Here is a 20,904-nt window from a genome sequence, read left to right on the forward strand (position 1 = left end):
GTGAAGGCAAAGATAAATGAATGGGACTACATCAGAATAAAAAGTTTCTGCTCAGCAAGAGAAACTGATATCAAAATAAACAGACAGCCAACTAAATGGGAAATGATATTTTCAAACAACAGCTCAGATAAGGGCCTAATATCCAAAATTTACAAAGAACTCATAAAACTCAACAACAAACAAACAAACAATCCAATAAAAAAATGGGAAGAGGACATGAACAGACACTTCTCCCAGGAAGAGATACAAATGGCCAACAGATATATGAAAAGATGCTCAGCTTCATTAGTTATTAGAGAAATGCAAATCAAAACTACAATGAGATACCACCTCACTCCTGTTAGATTAGCTATTATCAACAAGACGGGTAATAGCAAATGTTGGAGAGGCTGTGGAGAAAAAGGAACCCTCATTCACTGTTGGTGGGAATGTAAAGTAGTACAACCATTATGGAGGAAAGTATGGTGGTTCCTCAAAAAACTGCAAATAGAACTACCTTATGACCCAGCAATCCCTCTACTGGGTATATACCCCCAAACCTCAGAAACATTGATACGTGAAGACACATGTAGCCCCATGTTCATTGCAGCACTGTTCACAGTGGCCAAGACATGGAAACAACCAAAAAGCCCTTCAATAGAAGACTGGATAAAGAAGATGTGGCACATATACACTATGGAATACTACTCAGCCATAAGAAATGATGACATCAGATCATTTACAGCAAAATGGTGGGATCTTGATAACATTATAAGGAGTGAAATAAGTAAATCAGAAAAAAACAGGAACTGCATGGTTCCATACATTGGTGGAACATAAAAATGAGACTAAGAGACATGGACAAGAGTGTGGTGGTTACCAAGGGTGGGGGGAGGGAGGACATGGGAAGGAGGGAGGGAGAGAGTTAGGGGGAGGGGGAGGGGCACAGAGAACTAGATAGAGGGTAGCGGAGGACAGTCTGACTTTGGGCGAGGGGTTTGCAACATAATTTAATGACAAAATAACCTAGACATGTTTTCTTTGAATATATGTACCCTGATTTATTAATGTCATTCCATTACCATTAATAAAAATTTATTAAAAAAAAAAAAGGTAAAAGCAGGTGAAAAAAATAAAAATAAAAAAAAAATAAAATTTTCTGCATTGATATATATATCAATGCTTATTGTATTTTCAAAAGTTACTTTAGCAAGTAAGGTGAGTTTTCTTGTTGCATGGCCCTGTGGTGAGGGTCACCTCCTTCAGAGCTGTGTTCTAATGATGTGACTTTGTCTCAGTCCAGGATCTGTGTGCGGCAGAAGACCATGGCTGTGAGCAGCTTTGTGTGAACGTGCTGGGGTCCTTTGTCTGCCAGTGCTACAGCGGCTACAGCTTGGCTGAGGATGGGAAAGGGTGTGTGGGTGAGTATTCCCTCTGGTTTTGTTCAAGGAGGAAGGACAAGCTAAGGATAGTTAGCAGAGAGAGGGAGGACCCCACATATTGGTTTGCTAACCTTTCGTTTGTAACAAAATGCCCAGTCTTTAGGTCTAGTTGTTAGAATTGGAACTTTAAAGCCTTAATTGGTGACTGAGGTTAGCATTTTCTCATTCTGAGTCCTAAGCAAAAGGCATATTTATGATAACCTATGCAAATTTAGTTGTCTGTTACTGCAATCCTTGAAAAGGATTGCACAGATTTTCATCAAATGCAAATGAGAGGGTATGTTTGGGGTGGCCTGACCTAAATATAACTATGTGTAATATACATAAAGTTCACCTGGTGGTATGCTAAGTGACTGAGTGACACCTCAAAGACACGGGCAGCCTTCCTCCTGAGTATTGACCTAGAGTTCAGTGACAGGCCCAGTGACTGCTGGCATAGGAGCCCAGCCATATATAATAAGATACCAGGCCAGAGAAAACAAAAAGTAGCCTCAAACACTCAGCTAAAGAGTGTCAAGGGCCGTGCATGGAACTTGCAGTCAGTTGAACAGTGTCCCACTTGGGTGACTCCACAGCCTCGGGAGAGAGAAGAGAGCTGAGAGTGACTGGTTTCTTCAGTGATAGACAATGGCTCTCTAATGGCACCTCCCCGTTTCTTTGCAAAGCCCTTTAAACATGCATGGTCTTGTCCTTCCACGAACAGCGTCTGGCAAATAGTAGATAGTAAATAAACTGAACTGAAAACTCATGAGGCAGAAAATCTAGAAGGAAAGGAAGGAAAAGGACTCCCCGATATCAGGACTAGAACCTCCATTTTCTGATGCTAAACCCTGCATTTTCTCTTCCATATCCCACTGTTGTCTTCCCACAAAAGAGTGAATGAAATATATTTTTAGTGCATAGAATTTACATTTTCCAGCTACCTTGATTTTAAGTAAGGATGTGGGAGGAAAAAGCAATGAAACATCAAGTGGGGGTGATGGCCTGCTACTGCCCCTGAGGGACAAGAGTGTCATGGGTTTGCTTGCTTGTTGCGGATGGGGATGGAAACCTCCCTCAGTAGAGTTCCACAGAAGGCATTGGTCTCCTGAGTGTTACCGTTGTTTTTTTCTTAATCAGCTGGTGGTGGCCACGGTAGGTAGCAGGGTACCACATCCACTCACACTGGCGAGAAAGAAGACAACATAGTAAACGCCAACTCTAAGAGTTTTGCGTCATTATTTTTTTTATTGTGCAAGCAATATACTTTTGTTGAGGAACTGAAAGAGATGAGAAAATCACTAAGTTTGTTGTGTATTCTGCCAGGCTTTCCCTCATATAAATATTTACCTCAAAACATTTTGTTAATGTTGAGCAAAATGAGGTCGTACTATCTATTTGGTTTCGTGTATATTTTTTCCCCTTATCATTTGTTAAATGAGTAGAAACTTTGTATGCTATAGGGTCAGAAGGAAGCCAGGCCTGGGGATAAGACCAGTGGATGAGCTTTAGGAAATAGGGTGAGGGTGTCTGGTGGATTTGTGTGAGGGGAGAGACAGGGAGAGCCCAGAGCTTGCGATGGTGATAGTGAGTGGATCGGACAGGGGCAGTGAGGGCCGTGGCTGGGCAGGAGGCCTGCCTTGGCCCTGGGGAAACTGGAGAGCAGTGAGGAACCCAGTTCTCTGAGCATTGCCAAATAATTGCCTAATTGTCTCTATGGAGTAGGGAACCTTTGTCTTGAAGGGTTTTACTGTAACTTCTGGAATTTGACATTTATTGCAGAGCAACGAGCATGAAAGTAGATGCTGTGGTTGCCAGGGAGTTGTGTGGGCTGTGTTTATTAGAAATGGCATTTTTCCTGCTGCTGTTATTAGCATGTAAGAATGTCTGCTTTTCCTCAGAGAGGCAGTCCAAGCAGAAGAGCGGGAAAATGGGAGGGACTATGTGTGACCAAGAGCTTATCCACCAGGTGTTCTCGTGATCATCCTCCTCAGCTGAGAGCCTGACCTGTTAGAGGCTTGAATGAGATGATTCAGCGAGAGTGAACCTTTGTTGCCAGTTACATTGGTTAGAGAGACTGAACTAATTCTCAAAAGGTCAATTATTGCTTATTGGGTCTGTGCTGAGTACAAAGAACATGATAGAAATAATAGAGGCTACAGAATGCCAAAGGAAAGAGACGTTCTAATGGCTACAGTGGGAAAGACCTGGGCAAGGAAGGAAGGGTAACAGTTGGACAGGCGTCCAAGGCAGGGGGGAACATGAAGGACAATGGTGGTGTGGAGGTGGCAGTGCTCTCAAAGTTTGGGGGTTGAGCTGGGCTCGCTTTGCTCCTGGGAGCTGATAGATCAGAAGGAAACTCACAGGGAGAACTCCACGTTGAAAGCTAAACAGGCAACCTAACCCAAGGATATCGATCTGAAGGGGCCGGTCAAAGATGGAGACCCCCAGCTACCAGACTTTGAGCAGGACACTAAGAGGAGAGCAAAGCCAGTAGGGGCCCTGGAATAATTTGATTAGCAGCTATTCATGGTAGATGGGCAGGAAATGTTAAGAATATGGTGACCATAAATTCAAGGTAATCCAGGATGATCCCAGTTTATGCCTGTTGGCTCAATTCTCAATAGTACTCCCTTTCACCTTCAAAGGGGTTTCAGTTTGACAATAAATTATATGATCACACAAGTTAAGGCTCATAAGCTTGACTTAAACAATTGAGGAGACCAGTTCTATCGAAGCAGACAAGTCCTGCAGGTGTGAGGTAGAAGATTAAGTTTAAGATACCAGGAGGAACCAGACTGTTTAGGGCAGTGATCCCCAACCCCCGGGCCGCGGACTGGTACCGGTCCATGGGCTATTTGGTACCGGTCTGCAGAGAAAGAATAAATAACTTACATTATTTCCATTTTATTTATATTTAAGTCTGAGCGATGTTTTATTTTTAAAAAATGACCACATTACCTCTGTTACATCCGTCTAAGACTCACTCTTGACGCTTATTCGTCGTCCGTCCCACCCTAAAGGCCGGTCCATGAAAATATAATATTTTCTGACATTAAACTGGTCCATGGCCCAAAAAAGGTTGGGGACCACTGGTTTAGGGCTTTGAAAATCAGACAAAGAGCCTGGACTTTACCTCTGAAAAAGAGCTACTAAAAAACTTACATTTGGGAATGACAAATGCAAAGCCTCATCTTAGGAAACTTAACCTTGTGGTGAGCTGCAGGATGGGTTCCAGGAGGAAGATGGTACGGGATGGAAAGACCAGGTGGGAGACTGTGGTCATCATTAGACGGGAGGGACACGAGCCAGGGTCTGAGTAGTGACTGCAGGAATGGACAGGGAAGGAGTATAGGATTAAAGAAGGTGCTGTAAATAAGGGGGGGGGGGAGTCACTAGTGACAGCTGAGTTTGAGCTTCCAGGACTCTGAGAGTGTTGGCTACAGTGATAGAAGAGTGATGGGAACAGATTTTTAGAACAGGCATTGAGTAGTTTTAGACAGGGTGAGTCTGAAGTTGAGGTGAGTCACCAACAGGGACATGTCAAGAGGAACAGAAAACAGAACTCATACAAAGGGGAGAGGTTAGAACAATGGCACAATCAGGGAGCAGAACAGCCCATTCTTTCTATATTTTAATTTCCATGTTTTTTTTCATTTTAAATGTTTATGTGTATTTGTTTGTTTTGAAGGCGTCTGTACCTTCAGTAAAGAAAGACCTGGGCTCAGCTCCAGTTCAGCTACAAGCTCATCATGTGTCTTTGCGTAACGCATTTAACTTCTGGAGTTTTCTCACCTGTAGTGTAGAGTAAGGACATTTTGTGGGATTAGATAAGATAATGAGTAAAGTTCCTAATATACACCAGGCAATTTATTATTATTATTATTATTGCTGCTACTACTACAACACAAATTATTATTATCATGTCCTGGATATCTGAAGTGTGGAGTGAGGAGCGAGTGAAGGTCTGAGCCTTGCGCTATAGCCACATGTAGGAAGCAGGAGGGAAAGATGGCGGCAGGAAAAATATCCAAGAAGCCTAAAGCAGGGAGAGGAGTAAAAGGGTGAGGAAGAGAGAACCAGAGGGTCATGAATATGGTGGGAAAGAGTACTTCTAGGCCAGGTTGGTGTCACTGTCCCACTCCAGTGAAGCCAAAGGGCACAGAACTTAGAAAGCCATGAAGTTGAATAATTGATTAATTTCAGCAAACACCTCAGAATTCCCCGCCAGATACTCTGCTAGGTACACCAGGGACACAAAGATGACCAGGAGACCTCTGACAGTGATCAAGAGGGGCAGATTTCAAGGGGTAGGAAGTGGGTGTGGAGGAAGCGATCTCAACCATTCATGTAAAGAAGTTCAGTCAAGATTCGCCATGGTCAGCTCCTACTGAATGGATGCAGTGGGCTTTCAGTTCCAGCACTTCCATGACAGTGGTTCAGTACTTGGATTCATCTGACCTTCATGGAAATTCAGTTCTTAGCCGGACTCAGGACTTACAGACAACGTTTCCACACTTTGACGTTAGTGGAATGTTAAATTCAAGCGCCGGTGTCTCTCCTCCCTCACTGCTCATTTCACTGTGGCCAGTACTGAGTTTACCTCCACATTCAGGTGCTCAAGGTGGATTATTAACTAAGGTTCTCCTTTTGCTTTTGCTGAGTTCCTGTGTTTGTCATCCATCAGCTGCCATTGAAGCTGTGTTGATTTCTATCCCAAAGTGCACATTTAAAAAATGTTTTTAGCCCTGGCCGGTTGGCTCAGCGGTAGAGCATCGGCCTAGCGTGTGGAGGACCCGGGTTCAATTCCCGGCCAGGGCACACAGGAGAAGCACCCATTTGCTTCTCCACCCCTCTGCCGTGCCTTCCTCTCTGTCTCTCCCTTCCCCTCCCGCAGCCAAGGCTCCATTGGAGCAAGGATGGCCCGGGCGCTGGGGATGGCTCTGTGGCCTCTGCCTCAGGCGCTGGAGTGGCTCTGGTCGCAACATGGCGACCCCAGGATGGGCAGAGCATCGCCCCCTGGTGGGCAGAGCATCGCCCCTGGTGGGCGTGCCGGGTGGATCCCGGTCGGGCGCATGCGGGAGTCTGTCTGACTGTCTCTCCCTGTTTCCAGCTTCAGAAAAATACACACACACACACACACAAAAAAATGTTTTAAAGTTTATATTTAATTATAGTTGACATACAATATTATGTTAGTTTCAGGTGTACAATGTAGTGATTCAATGTTAATATACCTTATAAAGTGATCACCATAATAATTCTAGTAATCATCTTGTCACTGGCAAACTATATGTTTTTTAAAGACCATTTATATCATTGAGGGTCAATTTTCTGCTGTATGTGCTCACCTAGTGTTTACTGACAATCTTATCTTTCAAGGTAACTTTGATCCTCTTTCATATCTTATCTTCCCAAGAAGATTGCAAAGCCTTGAAGACAGAGGCCACCTGTGCTTTTGATCTTACAAAAAGTGGACTTGTGGCCCTGGCTGTTGCTCAGTGGATAGTGTCAGCCTAGCTTATGAGCATCCCAGGTTCAATTCCCAGTCAGGGCTCACAGGAGAAGTGACCATCTGCTTCTCTCCCCCTACCACTCCCCTTTCTCTCCCTTTTCCTCTCACGGCAAGTAGCTGTGAGTGTGGCACCAGGTGCTGAAGATAGCTCTGTTGTTCCGAGCATCAGCCTCAGACAGGAGTTGCCAAGTAGATCCCGTTCAGGGTCCATGCAGGAGTCTGCCTAACTATCTCCCCTCCTCTCACCTTAAAATAAAAATTTAAAAAGTGGACTTGCTATACATTTTTAAAAAAATCATTGACTGAGGTTGAGTAACTGATTGTAATCTCAAGCATTTAAAAAAAAAATCTTTTCCCCATGATGAGATTTTAAGTTACAAAATCTTTTATTTTCTTATTAATACAAAAAGGTCAGAGTATAGATATGTATAAAGGCAAAACCTAAAAGTTGTTCCTCTCGTTTCCCTTCCTAGGAAATAGCTTCTACGAGCTTGATTTATTCTTCCTGCCTTTCTCCTAAGATGTCTTAGAGATGGTATTTGCTTGTCATCACCATCCAGGGCTTAGCACATAGTAATTGCTCAATAAATGGTTGTGGAACAAATGAATATCATTAATATATTCATAGCTGCTTGACCTGTGATGGCAGAGTGAATAGAGCTTCGACCTGGAATGCTGAGGTCCCTGGATCGAAACCCCTGGCTTGCCCAGTCAAGGCACTTATGCGAAGCAACTACAGGTTGATGCTTCCCGCTTCTCCCTAAAATAAAAAAATAAAATATTTGCCCTGGTAGGATAGCTCGGTTGGTTAGAGTGTTGTTCCAAAGTGTAGCAGTTGCTAGTTTGATTCCTGGTCAGGGCACATATAGGAACAAATCAATTTTCCTGTCTCTCTCTCCCCCCAACTTTCCCCTCTCACTAAAATCAATAAAAATTAAAAAAAAAAAAAAAGAAATATCCACTTACCCTCATATTCAGCCTTACCTGATTAGGAGGCAGTGTGACAAAAAATAAAAACTACATTTTTGAGTAATACTAAATCCTAGAACCTCTTTGAATATATTACACATAATCACAATAGTCCTCTGAAGTAGGTGCTTTTCTTATTCACATTTTATAAGTCTCACAGCCACTCTGTGTTTCAGCAACTTCATCTGTAACAGCAATACACGTACAGCAAAACGTGCCTCAAATGGTTGTTGTGAGGGTTAAATGAGTTAATATATGTCAAGCGCCTAAAACAGTGCTATGTGTTTGTTAATATTGTTACTATCCTTACAATGTCCAATACACAGGCAACTGATAAACATTAGTTGAATCTGAATTTCTATACCCTTTATGAAGTGTTGTCTTACAAATGTTTGCATTTAATATGCCAAATGTCGGATACATTTAAAAAAAATCATATTGAGGCCCATACTCAGAGTGATAAACAGCATGGAAATTTAGCATGGCATTGCTGCTGCCTTCAAAGCTTTCCCCCTAGATTCTCCTAGGTCGGTTACCCTCAATGAAGAGAGGATAGTTGATGTTTAAGTTGGGGCAAGGGACGGTATGATTTTTTTTTTCTATTGAAAGGTCATATTTTTAATTCATCAGCCAACTCCTCACATTTGGAGCATGATCTCTTCCACCCCCCAAGATGATAAGTATTAGATGTCACCCTACATTAATTTGTTAGGGCTGCCAGAACAATATACCACAGACTGAATGGCTTAAACAACAGGAATTTGTTTTCTCACAGTTCTGGAGGCTAGTCGTCCAAGATCAAGGTGTCAGCAGGTTTGGTTTCTCCTGAGGGTCACTCCTTGACTTGCAGGTGGCCACTCTCTTGCTGCCTCTTCACGGGGTCTTTTCTCTGTGTACGCACATCCCTGAAGTCCTTTTTGTGTCCAAATTTTGTCTTTCTTATAAGGGCAGCAGTTAGATTGGATTAGGACCCAACCTCATCTTAACTTAATCACATCTTTAAAGTTCCTATTTCCAAATACAGTCACATTCTGACCAATTGGGGGTTAGAATTTCAATATATGAATTTAGGGATGGGAAGATACAATTCAGCCCAAAATACTTACATATCGTTATCAATATCAGTAAGAAACTTTGAGCTTTAAAATTCTGCATCTAGAAATCCAGTTGTGCCTTGAGGAAGAGAGGTTTTTGTGAATCTGGCTCTATGTGCGTTTCTAATATATACTTAGCAGATGTTCCTTTCTGAAATACCTTCTTTCTGCTAGTGCCTCCCCCGTGGAATGTGACCAGACTGTAAATCAGAGACTGTCAGTCTCAGGATTTATTACCTTATTATCCTTAAAGACGGCAGAGTGATTTCTCACACGTTAGGCAGAGACTGACCATGTAGAGCCTGGCTATGGCCCTGAGATTGTAGCAGTCTGTGATCTGGAGGGACGAAGGTCTGCAGCGGGGGTTTACAGTAGTCCTCTATCTGTGGTTTCGCGTTCCGCGGTTTCAGTTACTAGCAGTCAACCATGGTCTGAAAATATTAAGTGAAAAATTTCAGAAATAAACAATTTATAAGTTTTAAATTGCATACCATTCTGTATAGCATGATAAAATCTTGAGCCATCATGTTCTTTTGTGCCTGGGACCTGAATCCCTTTGCTCAGCATATCCCTGCTGGAGATGCACCCTGCCCGTAGGTCACTTAGTAGCCATATTGTCAGAAGGACAGCAGTATCTTAACACTGTGTCACAATGCTTACGTTCATTCACCTCACTTCATCTCACATGTAGGTATTGTATCATATGATAACATCACAAGAGTACAGTGCAATAAAATATTTTGAGAGAACACATTCACATAACTTTTATTACACTATATTGTTATAATCATTCTGTTCTGTTATTATTTATTGTTGTTAATCTTTTACTATGCCATATTTATAAATTAAATTTTATCGTAGGTATATGTGTATAGGAGAAAACATAGTATAATATATATAGAGTTCGGTACTATCTGCAGTTTCAAGCATCCATTGGGAGTCTTGAAATGTAACCCCTGTGGATAAGGAGGACTACTATACTCTCTCTGTTTGTAAAGGAGAGTGTAGAAAATTCAGACCCAATGACTAAAAGAAGATTTTGTTGAAGTAAATGAGGACTTTGAATAACAGAAGCATCTCTGGGTTATACACATAGATTATTACCCTTGTTCATCTTCCCCCTAAAACTGGGCCTCTCTTTTCACAAGTACTATTTTGCAACCAAAGAAATTAGGCAATGGACCCAAAACATGCATGCAAGGATGTCAGAGTTGAATGGACTGGAGCTCTCTTGGCCTTAAAAAAATTTCACATGCCTAGAAGTTGGTTCCTCCATGTTGAACGCTGTCTCATTTCCTGTCCTCAGTGAGTGTCCCTGACATCAAGGTAGGATTTGACACCTTGGGGTTTTTCCAAACCAGGGTTTCACCCAGGAATGCCTGAACCCCGCCTTGCCAATTTCTTCTACCTCCTTAGTTTCCCACAGACCTGTGCACACAAAAAACAAAACCAGCATGAGAATCAAAGTCCTGGAGACGCCTTCCTATCCAATGAGATAGGACCTGTGGTTGGCTGGTTGATGGAAGATGTCAAAGAGCAGAATCATAAAAAACATATATAAACCCACCTTAACTATTTTATTTTTATTTAAAACACATAAATGTACTTTTAATAAAAATTACTTTTGACCCAGTGATTTCACTTCTGGGAATATATCTGAAGAAACCAGAAATACCGATTTGAAAGAATATATGCACCCTTCATTGCAGCATTATATACAATAGCTAAGATTTGGAAGCAGCCAAATGCCCATTAGTTGATGAGTGAATAAAAAACCAGTGGTACATTTACACAATGGAATACTACTTGGCTTTAAAAAAAATAAGGAAATCTTATCTTTTGCAACAGTATGAATGGAGCTGAAGAATATTATGCTAAGTGAAATAAGCCACTCAGAGAAAGACAAGTACCATATGATCCCAGTTATATGTGGAATCTAATGAACAAAATAAACTAACAAACAAAATAGGAACAGATTTGTAGATACAGAGAACAGACTGACAGCAGTAAAGGGGCCAGGGAGGTTAGGGCTAGGTGGAAAAAAAAAGTGAAAGGAGGAAGTAAAAGAACAACAACTCATAGACATAGATAACAGTATGGTGGCTACCAGAGAGAAAGGGGAATAGGGGAGGTAGAGAGAGTAAAGGGGGGATAGATGGTGACGAAAAAGACTTGACTTTGGTGGTGAACACACACTACAATATTATATAGAATTGTACACTTGAAACCTATATAATTTTATTAACCAATGCCACTCCAATAAAGTCAATAAAAATTTTAGAAAATATTTTTAATTACTCTTTCAAAACTTACTGATTTTGAGTTCATTTGAAAAATTTTTTTTAATTTTTATCACATAAATCATAGCCATAATGTGTTATCTATGATTTTCAGTTTGGTTTCATTAATTAATTAATTAATTAATTAATTAATACTGTTGTCTGTGAGTTGCTCTTTTTTGTTTGTTTTTTGTTTTTTGTTTTTGTTGTTTAATTCCTTTACCTTTTCCACCCAGCCCTTTAACCCAACTCCCCTCTAACAGAAGTCAATCTGCTTTCTTTATCCATGAGTCTGTTTTTCAGTTTGGTTTCTTTAAATTGCAGCAAGAATTTGAAGACTTCTGGAAAGCAATCTAAGGGAAGAATACTTATAAAATTTTCCCTAATCTTTTATACTTGTTTCATCCGTGCCTATTTTTATAGCAGTTTTTGTTAGCCTATCACCTTAAGTCTTTACAAAGCTTTCAGTTTTGTTTTTATTTTTAAAAACTCAATTTCTTTCAGTGCTTATATTTTATTATTTTTCATAGTACTGAATTACAGTAACATGTACAAATGGCATGTATAGATTGGAAACAAAAACAATGTTGACGCTTTGTTCTCAAATTTTAGCATCCATCAGAATCACCTGGAGGGCTTGTGAAAACACATAATCTTGGGCCCCATATCCAGAGTTTCTGATTTGGTAGGTCTGGGGTGGGGCCTGAGAATTTGTATTACTTTCGTATATTTGTATAACAAACTTTCAAGTGATGGTTGATGCAGCTGGTTCACAGACCGCGCTTTGAGAACCAATGCTTTGTAAGCTTACAATCAGTCAGTAGGAAAAGTGTGCAGGTGTCCCAACAGCCTGAGCGTTTAGCATGCTCTTGGCATCGGGTCTCATATTTTAAGAGGTATTAAAAGCATTGATTGATCAGGAGTTGGTTAAATGAAGTAACTAAAAGAGCTTCTTTACAATTTTATTAATTCTTGAGCCAACATCGGATACTGTATTCCAGAGCATTCTGGGAAAAAGCGAGTTTGGAATATGTGGCTTAGACTTTAAGCCCAACCAAAGCCTCCAACCTTTTCCCATCCTGACATGGGGCCAGCATACTCTGATGTCTCTCTGAGGTACAGAGAGTGCTGCACTCAGAGATTACCTACCATGGTATATAAGAGGAGGTTTAAGAGAGGTAGAGTCTGAGTTACTGCCTTTTAGGTTCAATGACCTGTCCACTCAACATTATAGTACCGTCAATGTCCTGAACTTGGCTATCAGATGAACAGCTCTTCTCTTTGTAAGGGCTTCTAAGAAGTGGGTGGCCAGAAATAGGACTGGCTGACCGACAGCAGACCTCCACATCAGGGGTTGGGAGATTTGCAAGATGGTGGATCAGGCCCAGTACAAGGAGGTTGGAGGTGGGGAGTCCCCACTGCTAACACAGGCCAGTCCTGTAGCCCACTCCTATGATATGCTGACTGCGGTACTTGCCAGGGCTTGGTGCGCTTGGTATTCTTGAAAGATGAGACATTAACTTTTAGAAGGATTTGGTACTAGTTCAATATTTATCTTATGACTCAACTCCAGTAACTGGCTAATGTCCCATGACATTCAGATCCTGAAACTATGTGAATGCCCTGTTCCCATTGTAATGACTTGCGTAGTACACCCGCAAATATTAGGTACTAATGGAACTCTTTAGGGAGGTGAAGTTACAAAAATGATACTTTAAATGGAAACTGAATGGTGCCTGGAGCAAAAGAATAAATACAACACAGGTAATTACCCTTTAAAAATCTTTAGCTTTTGGCTCTGGCCGGTTGGCTCAGTGGTAGAGCGTCGGCCTGGCGTGCAGGAGTCCTGGGTTCGATTCCCGGCCAGGGTACACAGGAGAAGCACCCATCTGCTTCTCCACCCCTACCCCTCTCCTTCCTCTCTGTCTCTTTCTTCCCCTCCCACAGCCAAGGCTCTATTGGAGCAAAGTTGGCCCAGGCACTGAGGATGGCTCTGTGGCCTCTGCCTCAGGTGCTAGAATGGCTCTGGTTGCAATAGAGCGACGCCCCAAATGGGCAGAGCATCGCCCCCTGGTGGGCGTGCGGAGTGGATCCTGGTCGGACACATGCGGGAGTCTGTCTGACTGCCTTCCCGTTTCCAACTTCAGAAAAATACAAAAAAAAAAATCTTTAGCTTTTCCCTTTTCATTACTAATCTTTTGATTACTATGCTAAGCATGTTATTGTCTTCTCTGTGTATGGTTTGTCTTTTTTAAATTGTACATGTGTATTTTGCATTTTCTATTTAATTTCTATTAAGTACAAGTTTTTGATATTAAAATATTTTAAAATATATATAGAGAAACATTTTTTAAATTAAAAAAACCTATCATAGGACAAAATAAGGATTTTTATTTCTCATTTCTAGACTTTGCCTTAAAACAACACATATTTTACCTGGATACAATCACTGTAAATATACAATTTTGATTATTTACTTTCCCCCCAAAATTTTATTTGTGTATTTACAACTATATTAGAATTATAATAGAATGGAACTGCTGACTTCCCCCTCACAAAACCCACCCCACAGCAGCCCCCCAATCTCAGTGGGCAGTACCCCGTCCTACTCGTTGCTCACACACAGATCCCTGTATCTGCCTCAGCTCCTCTTTCTCTTGCCTCACCTGTAATCTAACAGGTGTCTGTGCACCCTGTGTATTAGTTTCCTAGGGCTGCCAAATGAAGTACCACGAACTGGCTGACTTAAAACAAGAGAAATGACTGCCTCACAGTTCTGGGGGCTAGAAGTCTGAGACCAAGGCACCAGCAGGGACGCGCTCCCTCTGAAACTCGGAGGAGAGGATCCTTCCCTGCTTTCAGTGGAAGCTATTGATCCTTGGCATTCCTCAGCTCACAGCTGCACCTCTCCAATTGCTGCCTCCACGTGGTATTGTCCCTCTTTTTACAACGCCACCAGTCATATTGGAACAGAGCCCGGCCTCATGACCTCATCTTAAGTTGATTATACCTGCAAAGACCCTATTTCCAAGTAAAATCACATTCATGGGTTCTAGGGTTTAGGACTTCAACATATCCTTTTGGGGAGACACAATTCATCCCATAAAACCCAAAACACCACCCCCCCCTCTCCCCTACCCCCACTTCTTCCTGGAGCACCCTGGACTAAGCCTCCAACATTTTTCACGGGGGTTATTGAATAGCCTTCTAACTGGTTTTCTGTAGTCACATTTGCCCTCTATGGACTGTTCTCAATTCCTTTGTTCAGAACCCTCGAATGACTTCCTACTCCTCAGAGTAAAGGCTGAAGTCCTTGCTTTGGCCCAGGCTCCCTCCTGCTCAGCACGCATTCCCATTGCCCACCTCTCTCTCTCTGCTCCGGGCACCCTGGCCTCCTTGCGGGTCCTTCAGCACACCAGGCATGTCTTGCCCCCTGGGCTTTGACTTGCTCTTCCTTTCGCCCAGCATGGCCTTTCCCGAATATGCTCATGGCTCGTGCCGCGTTCAAGACTCTGCCCAACTGCCACCTGCTCGGCGAGGCCTTTCCTGACACTTCTATTACACTGCACCCTCCTTTCCACGTCACCACAGCCTCTATTCCTTTTCACCGTTTTATTTTTCTCCTGAACATTCTCCACCTTCTGAAAGACTATGCCGTTTACTTATTTGTTTTATTTTTTGTCCACCACTACCATTCAAATGTGAGGGCTGAAATGTTTGTGCTTTGCTCTATCCTTAGCATCTTAACAGGGTTAGGCCCAGAGTCGTGCTCAGTAAATATTTGTAGAATTAATGAGAAATAGGCCAGTGCATTTTCTCATAAATTCTTAACCCATAGAATTTTTTTGTCACTATAAGTAATACTGCTACAAATGCTTTTTCCAAGTAATTTCCCCCCTTTTTCCACTATTTGGTCATATTTCCAGAACGAACGTCATCAAATGTCCTTCCAAAAATTTTTATTTTTTTATGTTTTTATTAATTTTAATGGGGTAACATCAATAAATCAGGGTACATATGTTCAAAGAAAACATCTCCAGGTTATCTTGTCATTCAATTATGTTGCATACCCATCAAAATTTTTAAACAATTTATAATACTACTCACCATTAATAACTCTGACTGTATTCATGCTGCCTTGCCACCATTGACTTTATCTTGTCTTTATTTTTGCAGTTTAATAGGTGTAAGGGTGCTTCATGATGGTTCTGGTTTGCATTTCCTCACCTTTTAAATACAGTGAATTATATGTTCATTAGTTTATCTTCTGTTATAAATTCCATGGTCTAAGCTCCTGGTTTTTGTTTGCTTGAGGAAGGCCTTGGGTTCATATTTATTTATTTATACTCTTTTTTGGTCAACAATATTAACCCGTTTGTATTTATTGTAAGTGTGCTTCCATTCTACTGTTTCTGTTACCTCAGTTTATGTTTCTATAATACTTAACCTCTCTGTGTTAATCTTTACAGCTGTGGACTACTGCGCCTCAGAGGACCACAGATGCGAACATGAGTGTGTGAATGCCGATGGCTCCTACTTTTGCCGGTGCCTTAGAGGATTTTCTCTTAATCCAGATAAAAAAACATGCACAAGTAAGTTATAAACAACAACCAAAAAATTTCTTTTTAGATGGTATTGCGATGGATACTCTGGCCGTGGAAATCTCCCAAGCATAAAATTATGTGCTGAGGGGTCTAATATCTTCTGCCTTTATTCCCCCTTTGTCAGGCCTTTCTTAACTTGTCCTAAGATCGTAGCCCACCCTAACTCACTGTCACCTTTCAAGGCATTGAAGGTGCCTTTTACCAGAGACCATGTGAAAGTGTCCGTCCAGCATCTGCTGAGTGTGCTGACAATCACATTATCTAACTTCATGCTGACTCAGTGTGGCTGTGCCCATCAGCTTATGAAGTACTTTCATTGAAGCTTTGTGGCTTGTGGGCTTCAGCTCTGACTCCACACAAGTACAGGAAAACCACGGAACCAAAAGGAGTGGAATGTGGTTGTTCTAGGGTGGGGGAGTGTGGCTTTCAGAGAACTGCTCATTTTTTGTTTTAGCTGTGTAGTTTGTTTGACTTGAACTATACGAATAAGAATGTATTTGAGCTTCCAAATCTGCACATAAAAGTCTTTAACTAACAGTGATCACAAGTTTACAAAAGAATCCCAAAAGCGTTCTTTTAAGTGTAAAGATATGTCACACCACTTATAAACTCCTATAGAGTTTATGCATTATTAAACTCCTATAGAGAGGTTCACTTAAGAGAAGCTTATTCTTAAAGTATTAGGGCCCAGCATTTTTTAAAAGTTCACTTGAGAGAAGCTTATTCTTAAAGTATTAGGGCCCAGCATTTTTTAAAAGTGAAGTTTAATAGCAACCGAAAATAAGTCATCTCTAAAACATCAAGGAGAAAATAGGATTTCAATTCATATGAACTTCATGTACTCATAATCTTTCTAAAATACACCATTAAGCTGTGGCTGGATAGCTCAGTTGGTTAGAATGTCGTCCAGAAGCACAGAGGTTGATGGTTTGATCCCTGCCCAGGGCACATATGGGAACAGATGTATATTCCTGTCTCTCTCTCTCTCTCCCTTCTTCTCTCTCTAAAAATCAATTTAAATATACTTAAAAATAAAAAATAAAATACGTCTATTATGTAAAGCAGAACATATCTGCACAGTTTTTTTAAAAGCATCCCCCCAAACTCCTGAAACATAAACTCGCTTGCCAATCCCTAAGTATCAACATCTTACAAACACCAGAGCTGAAGGCAGCGTGGAGTATGGAACTGTAAGGAACAATTTAAGTCAACACATACATTTCTGGAGCCCTAAACATGTACCACTAGCAATGAATAAGGCAAGATCCTTTCTAGAGGAGAAGAGATCTTGGCTGAATCTTGAAGGCAGAGGTTTCAATCACCAAGTAAAAAAAAGGTAAGCTGGAGGTAGCCAGGAGAAAGAAAGATGTGAGGCAGACAGGCTCATAGCTACACTGGCATATGGCTGGCACACAGCTGTTTATTGAAAGAATCAGTAAATGAACGAATGGACCGCTCTGTTCCTGGTCTCCCTTCCCTTCTGTGTATTCTGAACTATAACCCAGCAGCCTGCACTGCAGTAATGGCTTGGGAATTGTGGTTGCTGCTCTGATGAGTCAGTTCTCTCCATCAAAGGGGCAGCCCTGGCCTCCATTCAAATCCCAGTTCTTCTGCCTTTTTGCTGGGTGATCTTGGGCAAGTTATTTATGCCTCAGTTTCCTCAGCTGTAACAAGGGATGATAATATTGCTGTCTTTATAGCATTGTATTGATGATTAAGTGAGTTAATCCATATAAACCATTTAGCAAATTGCCTGGTGCTAAAATTCTTTTAAGGGATGATACTGGCTTCAAAGACTATAAATGGGTATTTATTCAGTATATATCACAAGCCTGAACTAAGTTTAACAGTACATAAAAAATTCAAGACTTGGTCCAGGCTTCCACTAGAAGCTGGTTGGGGACACAAGCCACACAGAGCAGTTCAGTCACCACACAAAGTATTACATGACTGAAAGCACAGTGTGATGCAGACAAAATTCACAACAGGAGTTGAGGGAAGGAGGAGACCAGCTGCACTAGAACAGGTGGGCATGCTGCAGCCTCCCTGGGCTGAGGCCTGGAGGAAAACACATCTCCTATCCAGTCTCCTTCCTGCCTGGACAGAACTCCTTCCCTGGCTAGGGTCACCCGATTTCCTCTCCAGCTCCAGTTCCCAGAGCCTCACCGTCAGCCCCACACTGTGGCGCCACATGTCTCCTATCCCAGAATCTCTTGGTACGTGGAAAACGCAAGCCCCAAGACAGCGCAGGCCAGGAGGCCTTGGAAGAGGACAATGCAGTGCAGGGCGCTGGAGAGGAGGTGTGGCCAGGAGCCAGGGCAGGGACTGCGGTAGCTGTGAGGGCTCAGCAACGAGGCAGGAAGCCCAGCACTTCAGCAGTCTTGGGCCCAGAGTCAAGACCCAGTAGTGGGCCACCCCAACACACGGGCAGAAAAGAGTGCTGGGCACTCAGTTAGGTGTGGGCAGGCAGCATACGGGAGACGTGTCCTCTGGAAAAAGGGCCCCCTTCCCACTGTGTTTGGGGGCACGGCAGGGAGCCAGACCTCAAAGGGGGACTGGTATGAGAAAGGAGACATTGGAGTACCTGGGAAGCTGTGAGAGTAAGAAATAAGGCAAAGTCCAGCTGGAAGAACCGAGTCAAGTGAGAGTGCTCCCGATCCTAGCAGGGACAAGAACAAAGCCTGGGAAACGGGGACCAGTTAAAACGACAGAAAACAGGATGGCGGGATGGAGATAGAAGCTCAGATTCAAGGCAAGCATCCTGTTAGTCAGGGGTCCCCAAACTACGGCCCCGTGGGCCACATGCGGCCCCCTGAGGCCATTTATCCGGCCCTCGCAGCACTTCCGGAAGGGGCACCTCTTTCATTGGTGGTCAGTGAGAGGAGCATAGTTCCCATTGAAATACTGGTCAGTTTGTTGATTTAAATTTACTTGTTCTTTATTTTAAATATTGTATGTGTTCCCGTTTTGGTTTTTTACTTTAAAATAAGATATGTGCAGTGTGCATGGGGATTTGTTCATAGGTTTTTTTTTATAGTCCGGCCCTCCAACGGTCTGAGGGACAGTGAACTGGCCCCCTGTGTAAAAAGTTTGGGGACCCCTGCTGTTAATGATAGACGAGGCATCACAATTCCCAGCCAAGCCAGCCTGGCTGCTGCTGTGATTTTGAAAGATAAATTTTAAAAACTTCTTCCCACTTCTCATAAACTTAAAAAAAAAATAAATAAATACTTAGCTCCTTAAATGGCAGTCTCTATTTTTACCCAAAAGTATATTTGAAAACTAATCCAGTTAGTTAGTGTGTAATCATCATCTTAAAAAGGTAGATTAATCAATGTAATATACTGGTTAATTATGACATTAATTTATGATTAAACCAAAATGGATGTAATAGAACTTTATGTTCCTGAATAAATAATGTCATTGAAAATATGTAAGTAGTGTTCAAAAAGCATCACCTTTTATATCAATTCCTTAACCTAAAGCAACCCATCCAAATGTATCTGAATATTTTCTAGAGTGGAGAAGGATAAAGCCATACAGGTACAATACCATCAGCTTGCAAAATATCGGCAAGACTTTTTTTTTTATTGTGATAAAATATACATAATATAAAATTTACCATTGTAACTTTTTGATGTGTACAGTTCAGTGGCATTAAGTACATTCATGTTGTTGTGCCACCATTGCCACCATTCAGCTCCAGAACTTTTTTATCTCCCCAAACTGAGACTCTGTACCCATTAAGTAATAACTCTTCATTCCCTTTTTCTCCCCCAACCCCCTGGCAACCACCATTCTACTTTCTGTCTCTATGCATTTGACTAATCTCGGTACCTGTTCTAAGTGGAATCATACAATATGTATCGTTTTGTGACTGATTTATTTCACTTAGCATAATGTCTTCAAGGTTCATCCATGTTGTAGCATGTGTCAAATTTTTCTTCCTTTTTAAGGCTGAATAATATTCTGTTGTAAGTATGTATGAAATTTTGTGTATCTTCTCCATTCATCTGTCAATGGACTCTTGGATTGCTTCCACCTTTTGCCTATTGTGAATAATGCTGCTATGAACATGAGTATACAAGTTATTTATTCAAGTCTCTGCTTGCAGTTCTTTTGAGTATATATCCAGAAGTGGAATTCCTGGGTCATATGGTGGCAAGAGTTTATGAAGTCTAATTTGAAACCATTACTCTTGAGCCAAGCATGAGAACGTTCCCAGATGGATATTCAGAGTCTTTTCAAGGGAAAGATAGAGGACTTCAGTCCACTGAACAGGGATTCATGTCTTTGGTATCAAGGAGACTGTGAGGCTCATGTCTAACGTTTAATCATCTAATGATGAATAAAGGCAATTGTAGACATATTTTTTTACATTGCTACTTATTATTTACTGACTTTGAGATCACTCTACCTATTATTTTTCAGATTCCATTGAAAATTTGGTGGACATTTCCATCCTTATTTTTAGAAAGGAATGCTTTGCTCTAAAGCAGTGGTCCCCAACCCCCAGGCCACAGACCAGTACCAGTCCATGGGCCATTTGGTACCAGTCTGCAGAGAAAGAATAAATAACTTACATTATTTCTGTTTTATTTATATTTAAGTCTGAACGATGTTTTATTTTTAAAAAATGACCACATTCCCTCTGTTACATCCATCTGACTCACTCTTGATGCTTGTCTCGGTCACGTGATACATTTATCCATCCCACTCTAAAGGCCGGTCCATGAAAACATTTTCTGACATTAAACCAGTTCGTGGCCCAAAAAAGGTTGGGGACCACTGCTCTAAAGTACTGAATAAATATGTGTACTTGCATTAAAAGTTAAATACAGAAAAAAAGAAATAATTCAATACTAAATCAGCAGTAGCAGAACTAGAGTGCATTGGTCTTTGGGTTTCCTGGCCATCTTGCCTTTAACATGTTGAGTCCCACTATCTTCCTGCCTGTTAATATGTCACCTATGCACATAAATCAAAGACTCTCAGTAGGATAGGGACTTAAAGTTCAACCTAGTTCTAGCTTACCCACCAATC

General features: G+C 41.6%; 1 protein-coding gene across 3 annotated transcripts in view; it reads left to right on the forward strand.

The window, feature by feature from the left end:
- MATN2 (matrilin 2) overlaps positions 1-20,904 on the forward strand; it is a 178,671-nt gene that overhangs the window by 88,173 nt on the left and 69,594 nt on the right. For all 3 annotated transcript variants that reach the window (XM_066379185.1, XM_066379183.1, XM_066379184.1), the window contains exons 5-6: positions 1,278-1,400; positions 15,727-15,849. In XM_066379185.1, coding sequence (XP_066235282.1) covers positions 1,278-1,400; positions 15,727-15,849 — 246 coding nt within the window. The remainder of the gene's footprint in view (positions 1-1,277; positions 1,401-15,726; positions 15,850-20,904) is intronic.

The sequence above is a fragment of the Saccopteryx leptura genome, chromosome 3 (assembly GCF_036850995.1).
Source record: "Saccopteryx leptura isolate mSacLep1 chromosome 3, mSacLep1_pri_phased_curated, whole genome shotgun sequence".
Classification (NCBI taxonomy): domain Eukaryota; kingdom Metazoa; phylum Chordata; class Mammalia; order Chiroptera; family Emballonuridae; genus Saccopteryx; species Saccopteryx leptura.